The sequence below is a fragment of the Pan troglodytes genome, chromosome 11 (genome assembly GCF_028858775.2).
Source record: "Pan troglodytes isolate AG18354 chromosome 11, NHGRI_mPanTro3-v2.0_pri, whole genome shotgun sequence".
NCBI lineage: Eukaryota > Metazoa > Chordata > Mammalia > Primates > Hominidae > Pan > Pan troglodytes.
The window spans coordinates 17,907,702-17,922,011 of NC_072409.2; the positions used below are offsets into that span (position 1 = coordinate 17,907,702).

The window sequence follows — 14,310 nt, forward strand, 5'->3', positions numbered from 1 at the left end:
TCCAGGCTAGAGTGCAGTGGCGTGATCTCGGCTCACTGCAACCTCAGCTTCCCAGGTTCAGGTGATTCTCTTACCTCAGCCTCCTGAGCAGCTGGGATTACAGTTGCCCGCCACCAAAAAAGCCTGGCTAATTTTTGTATTTTTAGTGGAGACAGTGTTTCACCATGTTGGCCAGGCTGGTCTTGAACTCCTGACCTCAGGTGATTTGCCGGCCTCTCAAAGTGCTGGGATTACAGACATGAGCCACTGTGCCTGGCCCTTGCCCAGGTTTTGAGCATGAGCAGCTGTGGGGTGGTGCAATTTATTGAATTTTGTTGGGGGAAAAGGAAAAAGAGGAAATGTTTTTGGGTGGAGGGAGAGGGAAGATGATACCTTCAGTTGGCACATGTTGGGTTTGAAGGCCTGTGAGCTTCAGTGAGTAGAGTCTAGGAGGTGGTTGGGTGTATGGATTAAAGCTTGAATTAGGGGAAGTATAGATTCATTCCTTAACCAACTACTGAGTGTGGCCTTGGGAATGCGTGCTGGGAATGCAGGGCTGAATGTTGTCCTGCTTCTACGGTGCTCTCAGTGTGGGAGGGGATAGATGTTAAAAAAAATATATGTCGTGATTGATGCCGTGATAGAGGTGAGCCCAGGGTTCCGTGCTGTGACAAAAGCAAGGTGTGATCAGCTCTGCCTGGGCGTGGAATGGGGAGGGCTTGTCAGACAAGGAGTCCTGCGAGTTGGGTGAGGACGCTTTGCCAAGCAGAGAGAACAGCACGTAAAGGTACAGAGCCTGGCACATTTTAAGGTGATCCTAGAGGAGAGTGGTCCTGTTAGCAGGTGCCACAGAAGCTTAATTGCTCATCTTTTTTTGGAAGGGGGACTTTGGGAAGGGTTAACGTGTATCAAGTACTTCCTGTGTTCTAGGTGGTAGAGTCTCCGTGGATGTCGGATCAGAACTTTGCTAAAGGCGGCATCTTCCTGGGATTTCCCATAGGTCTGACTGGAGAGGCACCAAAACCCAACATGTCAGTCCTATGAATGCAGCTGTCTCTCAGGGATAGCTGTGTCCCAGGCGCACCCCCAGAGATCAGTGCAGCAGTCAGATGCCAGCTCTGGATTTTTGCTCAGGGTGTGGCCCTCTTTGTGGTGAAACTTTCCTGGGTGTGTAGGATCAGCGTGTTCCCTCCCTGAAGGCAGGCCTGCCTAGGAAGCTAAGTCAAGGTCAGATGGTTAGCAGAGAACTGGAGCCAGAGTCCTTGGTTTTGCCCTGGTGAGACGGATCCAGATCTGCCACACAGATTGACTCACTGTTGGGCAGGGCAAGGTATTGAATCTTTAGGGCCCAGGGACCCCTCATGTGGATGGACTCTGCCAGTATCTTTCTGGGCTCCCACCACCCTTTTTAAAGGTGCATGCTTTAGCTACTTTATTGCCTTCAATCTGGCCTTTAAGCTGCTCTGTGTCTTTAAGGCAGTTAATACTGGGAAGCCCTGCAGATCAAATATGCCAACAGATACGATCTGTTTGGCTTACAATATTTTTAAAAGTGTGAATTAGTTGCCAATATGTAAAAAATTGAATTTCATGCAGAAGTCTGGATTCCCACCTTCTGTTTAAAACCTAGGAGATTGGCAGCCCTGGGTATCATCTTGCTGGATTGAGGCTACCCCTCCCCTTAGATGGGCTTGGTGCTCCAGCTTGGCCACAGGAGTCCCCACCAGGCCTGCCTACTTTTTCTGTTCTCTATCTAGAACTTGCTTTAAGGTAACTAAAAAAAAAAAAAAAAAATTTCAGTTTTATTGGTGTATAAATTACATACAACACAGTGCTTCAATTTTAAGTGTATATAGTTCGGTGACTACCTCTCCCATTGATTATGTGACGATTTCAAAGTTGAACCCCTAGAGGGCAATCTTACACCTCTTTCCAGGTTTTCTGGGGCATTGCACTGGTGCTGCCTGGCACCTTGTCTCCTAGTGCATTGCTAGGTGCTTTAGTTACCTTTGTCTCCCTCTTTACCTTCATCCCAGGAAGCTGTGCTTCACTAGGGCAGCTCTGTCTGACTGCAAAATCTTTCTTCTTTCTACCAAACTAAGTTGCTTTCTTGGTTTAGCTGCAGAAAGGCTATTCTGAGGGTCTTCTGACAAAATGCTAATTGTTACATGTTAAAAAAAAAGTAATAATTATAACAACTGTCATTTGTTGAGTTCCACCATATTCCAGGAGCAGTGCAAGATTGTTTTAAATAGCTTGTCTCTGGTCCACAATCACAAGTCACCCCTATTTTGTAGCTGAGGAGGCACAGGCTCAGAGAGATGGAATTACTTGCCATGGCCAAGGGGCAGTTGATATGGGATAATTTGGTAATTATATTGTGTTATTTGATAACACAGCCCAGAGAGGGATGTGTTCAGCTGTTCCTGAGTGGGGCACTAGGGGTGCAGGTAGCAAAGCTTCCTGGAGGGGAGCTTAATTAGCTTTGGCAGGATGAATGGGTGTTTGTCAGGTAGAGGTGGGGGTGAGGCGGGGGTAGGGTGGGGAAGGGCATTTTAGGTAGAAGGAATAGCACGAGCAAAGGTGTAGAGGCATGAAACAGTCTGGCTTCGGGAGAGAACTGAAAGTGAGGCTACTGAGTGGAGATGGAGAGGGCGATGGTTTCCCGTGAGAGATGAGACTGAAGCTGTTGGCAGGGCCCTCTGATCTGGTAGGCCCTAAGACCTAGGACCTGGAATGCCTGGGAAGGAGTTTCACCTTTTTTAATTTTTTTATTTTTTCCTTTTTTTAAAAAATTATACTTTGTTTTAGGGTACATGTGCACAACATGCAGGTTTGTTACATATGTATACATGTGCCATGTTGGTGTGCTGCACCCATTAACTTGTCATTTAACATTAGGTATATCTCCTAATGCTATCCCTCCCCCCTCCCCCCACCCCACAACAGGCCCTGGTGTGTGATGTTCCCCTTCCTGTGTCCAGGTGTTCTCATTGTTCAATTCCCACCTATGAGTGAGAACACGCGGTGTTTGGTTTTCTGTCCTTGTGATAGTTTGCTGAGAATGATGGTTTCCAGCTTCATCCATGTCCCTACAAAGGACATGAACTCATCCTTTTTTATGGCTGCATAGTATTCCATGGTGTATATGTGCCACATTTTCTTAATCCAGTGTGTCATTGTTGGATATTTGGGTTGGTTTTATCTTGAAAGTCAGTGTTTTTAAACTTTGCCCTGAGAAGTCTTGGCAAGACATTCCGTTTTTTCCACACTCATCGGAACAGCTCTGCTTCATTGGTTTTGTTTGCTTAGGTTTCAGTGACATATCTTTTGGAGAGAGGATTTCTTGGCCAAAGAAATTAGTAGTCCACTGCTGTTGGTGGGGACCGTTGAAGGTATTTGAACAGGAGCACAGCTTGGCTAGAGTCCAGAAGCTCAGAGTTGAATTGACTGGAGCCAGGCTGGAGGCAGGCAGGGGACCAGTTAATGTCACACGAATTCTGACGCTTAATCTCCTACCTGCAAAATGTGATTCTGTTTGTGTTCAGCCATTGTATATGTCTACTTTGAAGATATCTGGCCCCATTTCCTTCCTCCTCCAGCTCCACTGAGCTAAGAGAACAGCTTAGAATTAATATTTAAATTTTGTTCTCTTTTAGACTGATTGAGGAGTTGAAGCTGTCTTTGAAGAGCAAAGAAGCTTTAATTCAGTGCCTTAAAGAGGAGAAATCTCAGATGGCATCTCCTGATGAGAATGTGTCATCTGGAGAGCTCCGAGGACTTTGTGCTGCTCCAAGGGAAGAAAAGGACAGAGAAACTGAGGTGAGGTGACAGGACATGAAGAGGGGGCTTTAATTAGCCAACCAGACTCCTCTGTGGGAGATGGAATGCGCATTCGGTCCTCATGGTTCACACACAGCCTGCTTCTAAATATGAGTCCCCTGTCAGCTGAGGAGTGAGCAGAAACTGCCTTTGTCAGGGGCCCTGACATTCTTTTTCCTTCTTAGTCTCCTGTTCCTATAAAGAGTTGCTTAAAGAAAACCAGTCCCTACCTGCTTACCTCTGTTTTACCATGTGTTGATTTGTTGTTACCTGGGGACTTTATTTTCATCCTTTGGGTTTTCTTAGGATACAGTTGTGGTGCATTGTTTTCCATCTTGCCTTTTTGGTTAGAAGTAGGTGTGAGGCCAACTTTGGTCTGCAACTTGAGAGGTAGGGTGGGAAGAGGACTAACTCGTATCGGGCTTAGCAGTATGGGAGGGGTTCAGTATACCATCTCGTTCAATCCTCCCAGCCACCTGGCAAGGTAGAGCTCATGGTCTCCTTGTCACGTTTAGAAACGGGCTCAGGCTCAGAGGAATTGTTACATTTTTCCAGGTTCCAAGAGATGGGTTGCTAGTAGCTGACCCCAAAGCCTCCCTGGACTCCTGCCCCCGCCCTAGGCGGCCTCCCCAGCAAGCTCTTTTGAAGAGGTTGGGCAGGCCAGGGAAGTGCAGGTAGGTCTTAGTCCAGGCCTTCCATTCTTGTTGGAGTAGCTGCTGCATGTGGTATGTTCACATTGGGGATGTTCTGGTTGTTCACAGAAAGTCTTGGTTTCTTCATGGAGCAGGGCCTGTGCTCCTACCACAGCAGTGGATGCTGTAGCCTTGCCAGTTCGTTTTCATCTGTAATCCACAGTTGTCTCCTGTCCCTCCTCTTAACTCTCTTGCCCACTTCCGCCACACGGCCCTCTAGTAGGCCTTTGTCTTGTTAAGCAGCACTGTGGTTTACTCTCTGTGGGGCTGGTGATCAACCAGGGTAGGTTGTTGTCTTCACATTTTTCTTCATTCAAATCAGGCAGGGCTTTGGGTGGGGTGGAGAGAGGGAGGGGACACTTGTTTTAACGAGTTCCACAGTAGTGGGGGAAGGTGAGTAAGCGACAAGGACATGCTCATTCTAATTGTTCTGGAGAAGCTGTTGGATTGCACGTCCCTTCTTCACACCAATTAATGCCTTTTCTTAGGCTGCACAAATGGAGCATCAGAAGGAGAGAAACAGCTTTGAAGAGAGGATCCAGGTATGTTGATACAATTTTAAAAAATGTATTGAAGATTTAGCCTATTCTTGCCTCTTGTTTTATTCCGAGTGCAGCAGATAATTCTGTGTCACAGTAGCTGTCACTCATTGAATGCTACTGTATGCCAGTCAAGCATAAGGTACTCTAGAAAGGGTTTCTTAATCTTTGTAATAACTCTGTGAAGTAGGCATTCCCATTTTACAGATGTGGTACCTGAGGCCCAGAGAGGTGAGGTCACTTGCCTAAGAGCACATAGCTAGGAAGAGATAGAGCAAAGATTTGGACCTGCCCATGTGCCATGGTTCCTCTGTCACAGCAGGAGGCATTTGTGTGGTGCCTGCCAGCTTAGAAAGTGCTTTCACATCCATTATCCTGTTTGATCCTCACAACAGCCCGGAAGAGAGGCGGTGATGATTATCTTTAGAAATGAACTCAGACTATAAATGTATAGTTCAGTCTCCATGAGAAGGAATGAAATTAATGATCTGTTATTTCTCCCAAATAACCTGGTATGGTTTCAAAGACTCTGACTGACTGTATTCAAATTCCATAAGGCATTGGAATCCTTCCCATAGGAATAGCTGTCATCGTCTCAACTGATTTGATCCCCTTCCCCTTCACCCAGCCCTGTTGCCGGGAGCGGTAACACAGTAACTTGGAGCTGATGGCACTATGTTCAGCTCCACTTGGAAACATTAATCACAGGTTGACAGGAATAAGATAGAATAACTGCATTTGAGTGTGCTCTTAAAGATATATTTATGGTGCATTTTGGTTTGGAACGCATCAACTTAGTGAATCTTTTTCTAATCTAATTTAGGCACTTGAAGAGGACCTGAGAGAGAAGGAAAGAGAAATTGCTACAGAGAAGAAAAATAGTCTAAAGAGGGATAAAGCCATTCAGGGTTTAACCATGGCATTAAAATCAAAGGAAAAAATGGTATGTCTGATACACTTGAAGTAAGATTTTTCTTTATTAGCTTCTATGACTGGCCTGTCCTACCCTGAATTTTTAGCTTTAGATAAAAAGTTTATAAGAGAGCTGAGGTAGTATAGAAAGTGGGGAAATGATCCTCTAGTCAACCGGAAATTCTTTTGGAGTGTCTAATCCAGTGCTGTCCAATAGAAATATCATATGAGTTACCTATGTGATTTAAAACTTTCTAGTGGCCACATTAAAAGAAACAAGTGAAATTAATTTTAATTATATATATATCCCCCCCCAAAACATAATCATTTCATCATATAATCAGTAAAAGTATTGAGATAGTCAACACTTTTTTTTTTCAGAACTAAGCATTTGAAGTTCAGATGTGTTTACAGCACACCTCAATTCAGGCTAACCACATTTCACATGCCAAGAGCCACATGTGGGTAGTGACTGCCGCATTGGACAATGCAGGTCTAATCTTTTGAAGGATAACAGAAAATTGAGATAAAGAAGTTTTGGGAAGCAAGGCCATGACTGTGAGCCAGTTAAAGAGCTGCCTGAGTGTTGCGTTTGTAATCCAAGGTGGTAGCTGATGGTTGCCTTTGTGATCCAAGGTGGTAGCTGATGGTTCTGTGCTGTTTTCTTGTCCTTACTATGGCAATCTATTGTGTCCTAGTAGCTATGCAAGGAACAGACAGAGAAGAAAACCCAGCTCTGCTTGCAAGTCTATTGGGGAAGAAAGAGTGTTGAGGGTTGTGATTGAGGGAAGTGTAGGGAGCTGGAGAGGCAGAGGGAAGGGGACCTGATCCAGATTAGGTGTGGATGTTGCGTGTGGGGTGCAGTGCTTAGAGGAGAAGGTGCCTGAGCTGCATCTGAAAGGATAAGTAGGAGTTAGTTGGGAAGGAAGGCAGGGACGGGGATGCCATTATGGACAAAGGGAGAACATTGGTCAAGGTGTTTAGTTAGGAGAGACCCCATATGCACCACAGACAGTTTGGAGTTGTCAGAGCACAAAGTGTAAAACTTAAAGGAGGCGAGAGAAGAAGGTGAAGCTTCTTCAAGTGGCCAGCCGGTGGGGGTTGGGGAAACTAATCATATTGAGCTGCTTAAGTGGCACTTAAGGACACTGAAAACTCTTAAGCATATTTTCATTTTGGAGAGGTCTCTGGCTCTATCTGGAGAGTGAATTGCAGGAGGGAGAGAATGGAGGCTGGGAGACCAGTAGCCTCGGTGAGAGCCAAGAAAGGGTGAATTAGAGCAGTGGGCACAGCAAGTAGGAATGGAGGGGGAGGGGCTTATTTAAGAAATAAGATTCAAAGTAATTAGAAATAAGGTTGGGAAAATTTGAGGATTAGATGTAGGACTTCAGAGAAGCATAGTGAAGGAAGACTTCTAGGTGTCTGGCTTGCATGACTAGAGGTATGGTGGTGGCACTGACTCAGTTCAAAGCGTGGATAGTGGAGGTTGATGGCAAGATCTGGGACAGTGGTAGATGTGATGAATCTGTTTAGAAAGTGGTGACTTTGAGGAGCCCGTGGACCATCCAGATGAGATGTCCAGGAGGCAGATAACATGCATGCCTAAAGTTTGGAGAGAGCTCAGTCCTGAAGAGGTCAATCTGGGAATCCCTGTTTACTGGTGTGAGTTAAGATTCTGAGAGTTGACCTACTTATCTAAGGAGAGTATAGAATGGGAAAGAAGAAGGTTGATGATGGGACTGCAGAGGACATCAGAATTTCAGGGATAGGGAGAGGAATGCACAAAGGGGACAGAAGGAATGGTTTCAGAAGTAGGACACTAACGAGGAAACTGAGGGTGTTGCTAAGGAGTTTGAATGATCACCAGTGTCAGATGCAGCAGAGATTTGCCTCCTAGTGATAGTAGTCACGTTGGGCATGGTGGCTTACGCCTTTTATCCCAACACTTTGGGAGGCTGAGGTCGGAGGATCGCTTGAGGCCAGGAATTTGAGACCAGCCTGGGCAACAAGGTGAGACTGTGTCTCTAATAAAAATACAAAAAAGTAGCTGGATATGGTGGCGTGCGCCTGTGGTCCCAGCTACTTGGGAGGCTGAGGTGGGAGGCTTGCTTGAGCGTGGGAAGTTGAGGCTGCAGTGAGCTGTTATCAGCCACTGCACTCTAGCCTGGGTGACAGAGCAAGACCCCGTCTCAAAGGAAAAAAAAAAAGTCAACATTGTATCACATGTGGGGAGTTCTAGGTCCAACCGAGATCGGAGCCCTTCAGTGTGTCAGGACACTGGTGTCAGAGCTGCTCTGGGTGCTGGCAAAGTCCAGGGTGTGGCCATGGTTGTTCATGGCCAACTCCGGGGTATAGGAGAAAGTCACTGGAGGCTGAGGAATTTGGGGAATACCCAGGCTAGGTGTTGGGTAGGTCATCTATATGGACAGTAATAATTGTAACAGTATGACCAAGGCATTATTTTAGCACTGATGCACATTACCTCATTTAACCTTAACAACACAATAGCTGGGTGAGCGGTGGTATCCTCATTTTACAGTTGAGGAAATGGAGTCTCAAAGATGTTAAGTACCTTGCCTGAAGTTATCCAGCTAGTAAACGGCTAAACTGGAAATCCCACTCGAATCTCTTCTGACTACAAAGCCCTTGATTATAAGCACGACACAATTGAGCAGGAAAAGCATGTGGGCTGTGCAGAGAGGAGAGCCCAGTTACATACTTGGCTGGTATTCGTTATTTTTCCCCAGGTTGAAGAACTTAACTCTGAAATTGAAAAGCTCAATGCTGCCTTTGCTAAAGCCAGAGAGGCCCTACAGAAAGCACAGACCCAGGAATTTCAGGTAAGTGTTCACTTGGCTTAAGTGGCTGTCTCTTTGATCCTGACCCCTGGTGAGGTGAGGGCTTTGCAGCTGAAAGAACTTGGGTGATTTTAATAAGGAAAACTGTGGGTGGTCTTCAGTGATAGCATTTGCTAGTCTAATTAAAGAGAAATTCTCTACCAGATTTGGGAGCTTTTCCAGCCCCCTCCTCAATATGATAATGATAAATACCTCCACAGTTAGGAGTGCTGAGTGTGCTCTGTGCTAAGTAATAATGCAAGATATGTGGATTATCTCATTTAATCTTCACCAGCCTGTGGGAAAGGTAGTCATCATCCCTCTTGTGTTTTTACATTTTTTTTTTTTTTTTAAGACAGAGTCCCCCTCTGTCGCTGAGGCTTGAGTGCAGTGATGCAATCTCTGCTCACTGCAACCTCTGCCTCCTGGGTTCAGGCAATTTTCCTGCATCAGCATCCTGAGTAGCTGGCATTACAGCCCACCACCACGCCTGGCTAATTTTTGTATTTTTACTCGAGCCGGGGTTTCACCATGTTGGCCAGGCTGGTCTCGAACTCCTAACCTCAAGTGATTCACCCACCTTGGCCTTCCAAAGTGCTGGAATTACAGGAGTTAGCCACTGCGCCCGGCCGTATTTGTGAGGTTTTGAGGCTCAGGAGCGTGTGTAGCTTATTCACTGTCACACAGTTAGCAAGTGGCAGAGCCAAAATTTTAGTGTGGTAATTGCTAATAATAGCAAGAGACATTTATTGAACACATACTATGTGCCAAGGCCTGCTAAGTGCTCCCCATAGATTATCTCAGTTAACTGAACAGCAGCTCTATGAAGTAAGTACTATTAATATCCTTTTTTTTTTTTTTTTAAACTGCTGAGGAAATCCAAGTTAAGTTTCTAGAGGAAATCCAAGTTAAGTTTCTAGTAACTTGCACAGGTTCCCAAAACTGGTAAGTAATAGAGCTAAGATTTGACTCCAGAGCCAATCTGACTCCAAAGACTGTGCTTTTACTGTCATCCCGTACCTCCCTTACCTGGCTGCTTTGGTCCCAGCTGCTCCTCTCCAGGTTTCTTTTCCAGACCTTGATGTTTTTGACCTGCCTTTTCCCTCCTCCCTCCGCCCCCCAATGTTGTACTACAAGGACTCCTGATGGTCAGCCCCTCTTTCTTCCTCATTTTAATTTCGTGTTTTAAATTATTTTAACATGTTTCTTATCATGTTTCTAGTTTTCTTATACAGCTTATACCTATCACTAAATAACTTAATAAATCAATACAGTTTCATCATCAAAGTAAGTCCATACTGCCTAAAGCTTCCTCCTCCCACCCCTTGCACTGATGTTGCTTTTGGTTGTAACGTAGAAGTTAGAAGTTAAATCTGATTTAAGACTGTTTGATTCCCAAGATTCATATCCCATGCCTTATCTTTTGCAGAGCTTTAGTTCACAATAAGAATAATTGAAGTAATTTGGTTTAAATCATGGTACGCTAGGAACATAGACAAATCTTTGCTTTTGGAATCTCAGACTTGCCTTCTCTTACCGTTTTGACAGTGGTTGATGAAATGGAGCTAAGATTACACTTTAGACTGTTTCTCTTTTTCCTTGCCTAGAAAATAAAAAGCTTCAGAAGCTGAATTCTTAGGAAAATTATGTTTTCCATTGCTTGGGAAAAAATCTGTTGGCTGCTGATAGCCAGAGAGACCGGTATAAACATTGTGATATTTTACTTGTTATGACGGGTCTTAAAGGAAAGAAAGGAATCTTATACATTTAAATGTTACCCAGATTTATTACATACATTTAACTTAATAACCCCAGTCTTAGTCAAAAGACTTTAAGAATGAGTTTTGAGGTCTTACAATGTACAGTGTTGGTCAAGTTTCTTACCTTGCAGCACACAGAGATCAGGAACTGTTGTAACTCTTCAGGTTATACATGTCGGGTTGGCTTTTCAGAGGACCCTCATTTAATCCTTGCCCGAGGAGGTAGCAGATTTACAAACCAGCGAGTTTTTGCAGGACTTGAACTCAAGTCTGTCTTCAAAGCCTATGCTCTTTCCACTCCTCTGATTGTGTGTGAGTAAATGCACACAATACACCTATATTGGCTATCTCACTGTGAGGTATACATAGTTTGAATGGTGCACAGATACTTGTAAATGCATTTTCCCACCATGTATTGGGGTCTTTTTGCCAATTGCAGCATGAGTTAAATAGCCAGTGTTCACAGGGTTGGCATCAAGCCTGACACTGAAGCAACAGCAGGTGATCTTTAAACTCTTGAAGTGATTGCCAGAGTTCAGAAGCACAGAGGTGTGAATTCTAATCACTGGTTTCACTGTGAAGGTGATAGTGTGGGCTGGCTGCTGCTACCTCCATACTCATTTTAAAAAAAACTTTCAAATTGGAAACGGCATCCTCCCAGCTATTAAAGTAAAAATGCACATTGTAGGAAATTTATAAAGTACTTAAAGTAGTAGTGAGAGGTTGATAGAAATCATCAGTAAACTCACCTCTTGCCTTGACTCTGTACCTTGACTGTAATGCGTATTTATGCATATATACATATATACTTTAAAAAATTAAATAGGATCATAATATGTATTTTGTTCCGTGACCATTTTTAAAAATTTAACATTCTTGCCATGGCAGTATATATAGACCTACCAAGTCTTTTATTTTTTAATTTTTATTTTGAGATAATTGTGGATTTACATATACATCCTTTATACTCTTTACCCAGTTCTCCCAAAGGTAACATCTTGCATAATTGTGATGTAATATCATTGCCAGGTCATTGACATCAGTGCAGTCCTTTGACCTTATTCAGATTTTTAGCAGTTGACATGCATTTATTTGTTTATGTATGGGGGTGTGTGCATATTTAGCTCTGTGCTGCTCAGTCTTTTTAAACAACTGAGTATAGTCCATTATATGGAGGTAACATATTTTTACTGGGAAGAACATGGAGTGGGACATGGATTTGAATCTTGACTCTGCTCTTGTTAACTGTATTAGTACATTCTCATGCTGCTAATAAAGACATACCCGAGACTGGGAATTTACAAAGAAAAAGGTTTAGGCCAGGTGCGGTGGCTCGTGCCTGTAATCCCAGCACTTTGGGAGGCCGAGGCAGGTGGATCACGAGGTCAGGAGATCGAGACCATCCTGGCTAACATGGTGAAACCCAGTATCTACTAAAAATACAAACAATTAGCCAGGTGTGGTGGTGGGCGCCTGTAGTCCCAGCTACTTGGGAGGCTGAGGCAGGAGAATGGCATGAACCCGGGAGGCGGAGCTTGCAGTGAGCCGAGATCGCGCCACTGCACTCCAGCCTGGGCAACAGAGCGAGACTGTCTCAAAAAAAAAAAAATAATAAAAAGAGGTTTAATGGACTCACAATTATTTATGGCTGGGGAGGCCTCACAATCATGGCGGAAGGCAAAGGAGGAGCAAAGACACATGTTACATGACACAGGCAAGACAGCATGTGCAGGGGAACTGCCCTTTATAAGACCATCAGAACTTGTGAGACTTTTTCACTGTCATGAGAACAGCATGGGAAAAACCTGCCCCCATGATTCAGTTACCTCCCACCCGGTCCCTCCCATGACATGTGGGGATTTTGGGAGCTACAATTCAGGATGAGATTGGGGTGGGGACACAGCCAAACCATATCACTAACTGTAACCTTGGGCAAGATATTTGAGCTCTTCCAGCCTGTTTGTGCATTGCAAAATCTAGATAATCACCCAAGGTTTAAATAAGAAAGTGTACCTGGGCACAGTAAGTGTTGTTAGCTCACCCTTAAATTAGGTGGTATTTGGACAAAAACAGAGTACTTTGGTCTGTTTTTCAAATTCTTGGTTAATAGTGTTATTGTATATAGCTTTTGGTTTGTGGAACCTCTGTTATTTTTTGATTGGGAATGAAAGATAATGGAGTAGGTAAAGGAAAAGTAGAGCTAGATTTATTTATGTTGTACCCACTGAAATGGCACTTTATGTATCATGATATATATGAGATACATCTCATGATGTATCTCATATGATATATGAGATACAGCTCATATGAGATATATGATATATGAGATACAGCTCATATGAGATATATGATATATGAGATACAGTTCATATGAGATATATATGAGATACAGTTCATATGAGATATATATGAGATACAGCTCATATGAGATATATGAGATATATATGAGATATATCTCATGAGATATATCATGAGATATCACATGATACATATATGATATATCTCATGATATATGAGATGTATCATGTGATATATCTCATATGATATGTGATATATGAGAGAGAGAGAGATATATATTTTTTGAGACAGAGTCTTGCTCTGTCATCCAGACTGGAGTGCAGTGGCGCAATCTTGGCTTACTGCAACCTCTGCCTCCTGGGTTCAAGCAATTCTCCTGTCTCAGGCTCCTGGGTAGCTGGGACTATAGGCACATGCCACCATGCCCGGATAATTTTTGTATTTTTGGTAGAGATGGGTGTTTCACCGTATTGGTCAGCCTGGTCTCGAACTCCTGACTTCAGGTGATCCACCCACTTCAGCCTCCCAAAGTGCTGGGATTACAGGCGTGAGCCACCACACCCAGCCTGAGTATCATATTTAATCTTCACAATGACCATATGAAAATAGAGACCATTCCTCCCAAAGTGTTGGGATTACAAGCAGCGAGCCACTGTGCCTGACGAAGGATGTGTTTCTTGATATGAGTGTATTCAGTTTGTGAACATTTGTTGAGCTATACACTGATGATTTGTGTACCTTTCTGTATATATGCTATATTTAGTAGAATGCTGGTAAACCAGCTTTCAGAAAAAAGGAAAAAATAATAATTTAAAAAATAGAGGCCGTTACTTCCCATTTCACAGATGTGTATATATTTGATAATCATATGTATTTTCTTTAGTTAACTGTGTATTAATGAAATACCACATATTCTTGACTTATTTTGCCCATGGACTTTGCTGAAATTACAGTCTCTCAGGCTGGCCATTGAACTAGCATGCTGACCACCTTTTTTTTTTTCTCCAAATGAATCTGGGTTTGAGCCATTCTGATGTGGATGAACGTTGTAAGTGCTTAGATATATCTCTGGTTTTTGTCAACCTAAATAACAGAGAGAATCTCTCAAAAAGAAAATGATACTTATTCAGGAATAGGACATGGCAGTGGGAATACATGTGCCATAGCTATGTGCATATTCAGGGAGGTTAAGGAAGACAAAGATTTTTAAAGAAAAATGAGAATTACGTAACCGTATTGAGATACTTGTCCTTGGCTGCAAGGATCAATAACAAGGATGACACCAGTCGTAGGTTGGATGGGCAGTTGCTGGGCAGATGTCCTTGCGGAAGTATTTTTTGTGTACGATTGCGGTGGCCTTTGTGCAAGGTTGTGGTTTTTACAGAGTCTTTTGTGATAGTTTTTGTTCTGAGGCATTTATGCCTGAGTAATCTGTCTTCATATACCCGAATCTATTTGTCAAGGTTGTTTT

The 14,310-nt window shown here is 43.5% G+C and overlaps 1 protein-coding gene across 16 annotated transcripts in view; it reads left to right on the top strand.

The window, feature by feature from the left end:
* Positions 1-14,310, top strand: part of CDK5RAP2 (CDK5 regulatory subunit associated protein 2) — a 189,363-nt gene that overhangs the window by 46,754 nt on the left and 128,299 nt on the right. For all 16 annotated transcript variants that reach the window (XR_010148469.1, XM_016960336.4, XM_016960345.4 and 13 more), the window contains 4 exon segments: positions 3,639-3,801; positions 4,982-5,035; positions 5,856-5,975; positions 8,692-8,784. Coding sequence is in view for 15 of the 16 variants with exons in the window: in XM_016960336.4 (XP_016815825.3) it covers positions 3,639-3,801; positions 4,982-5,035; positions 5,856-5,975; positions 8,692-8,784 (430 nt within the window). In the remaining variant the exon portion in view is untranslated.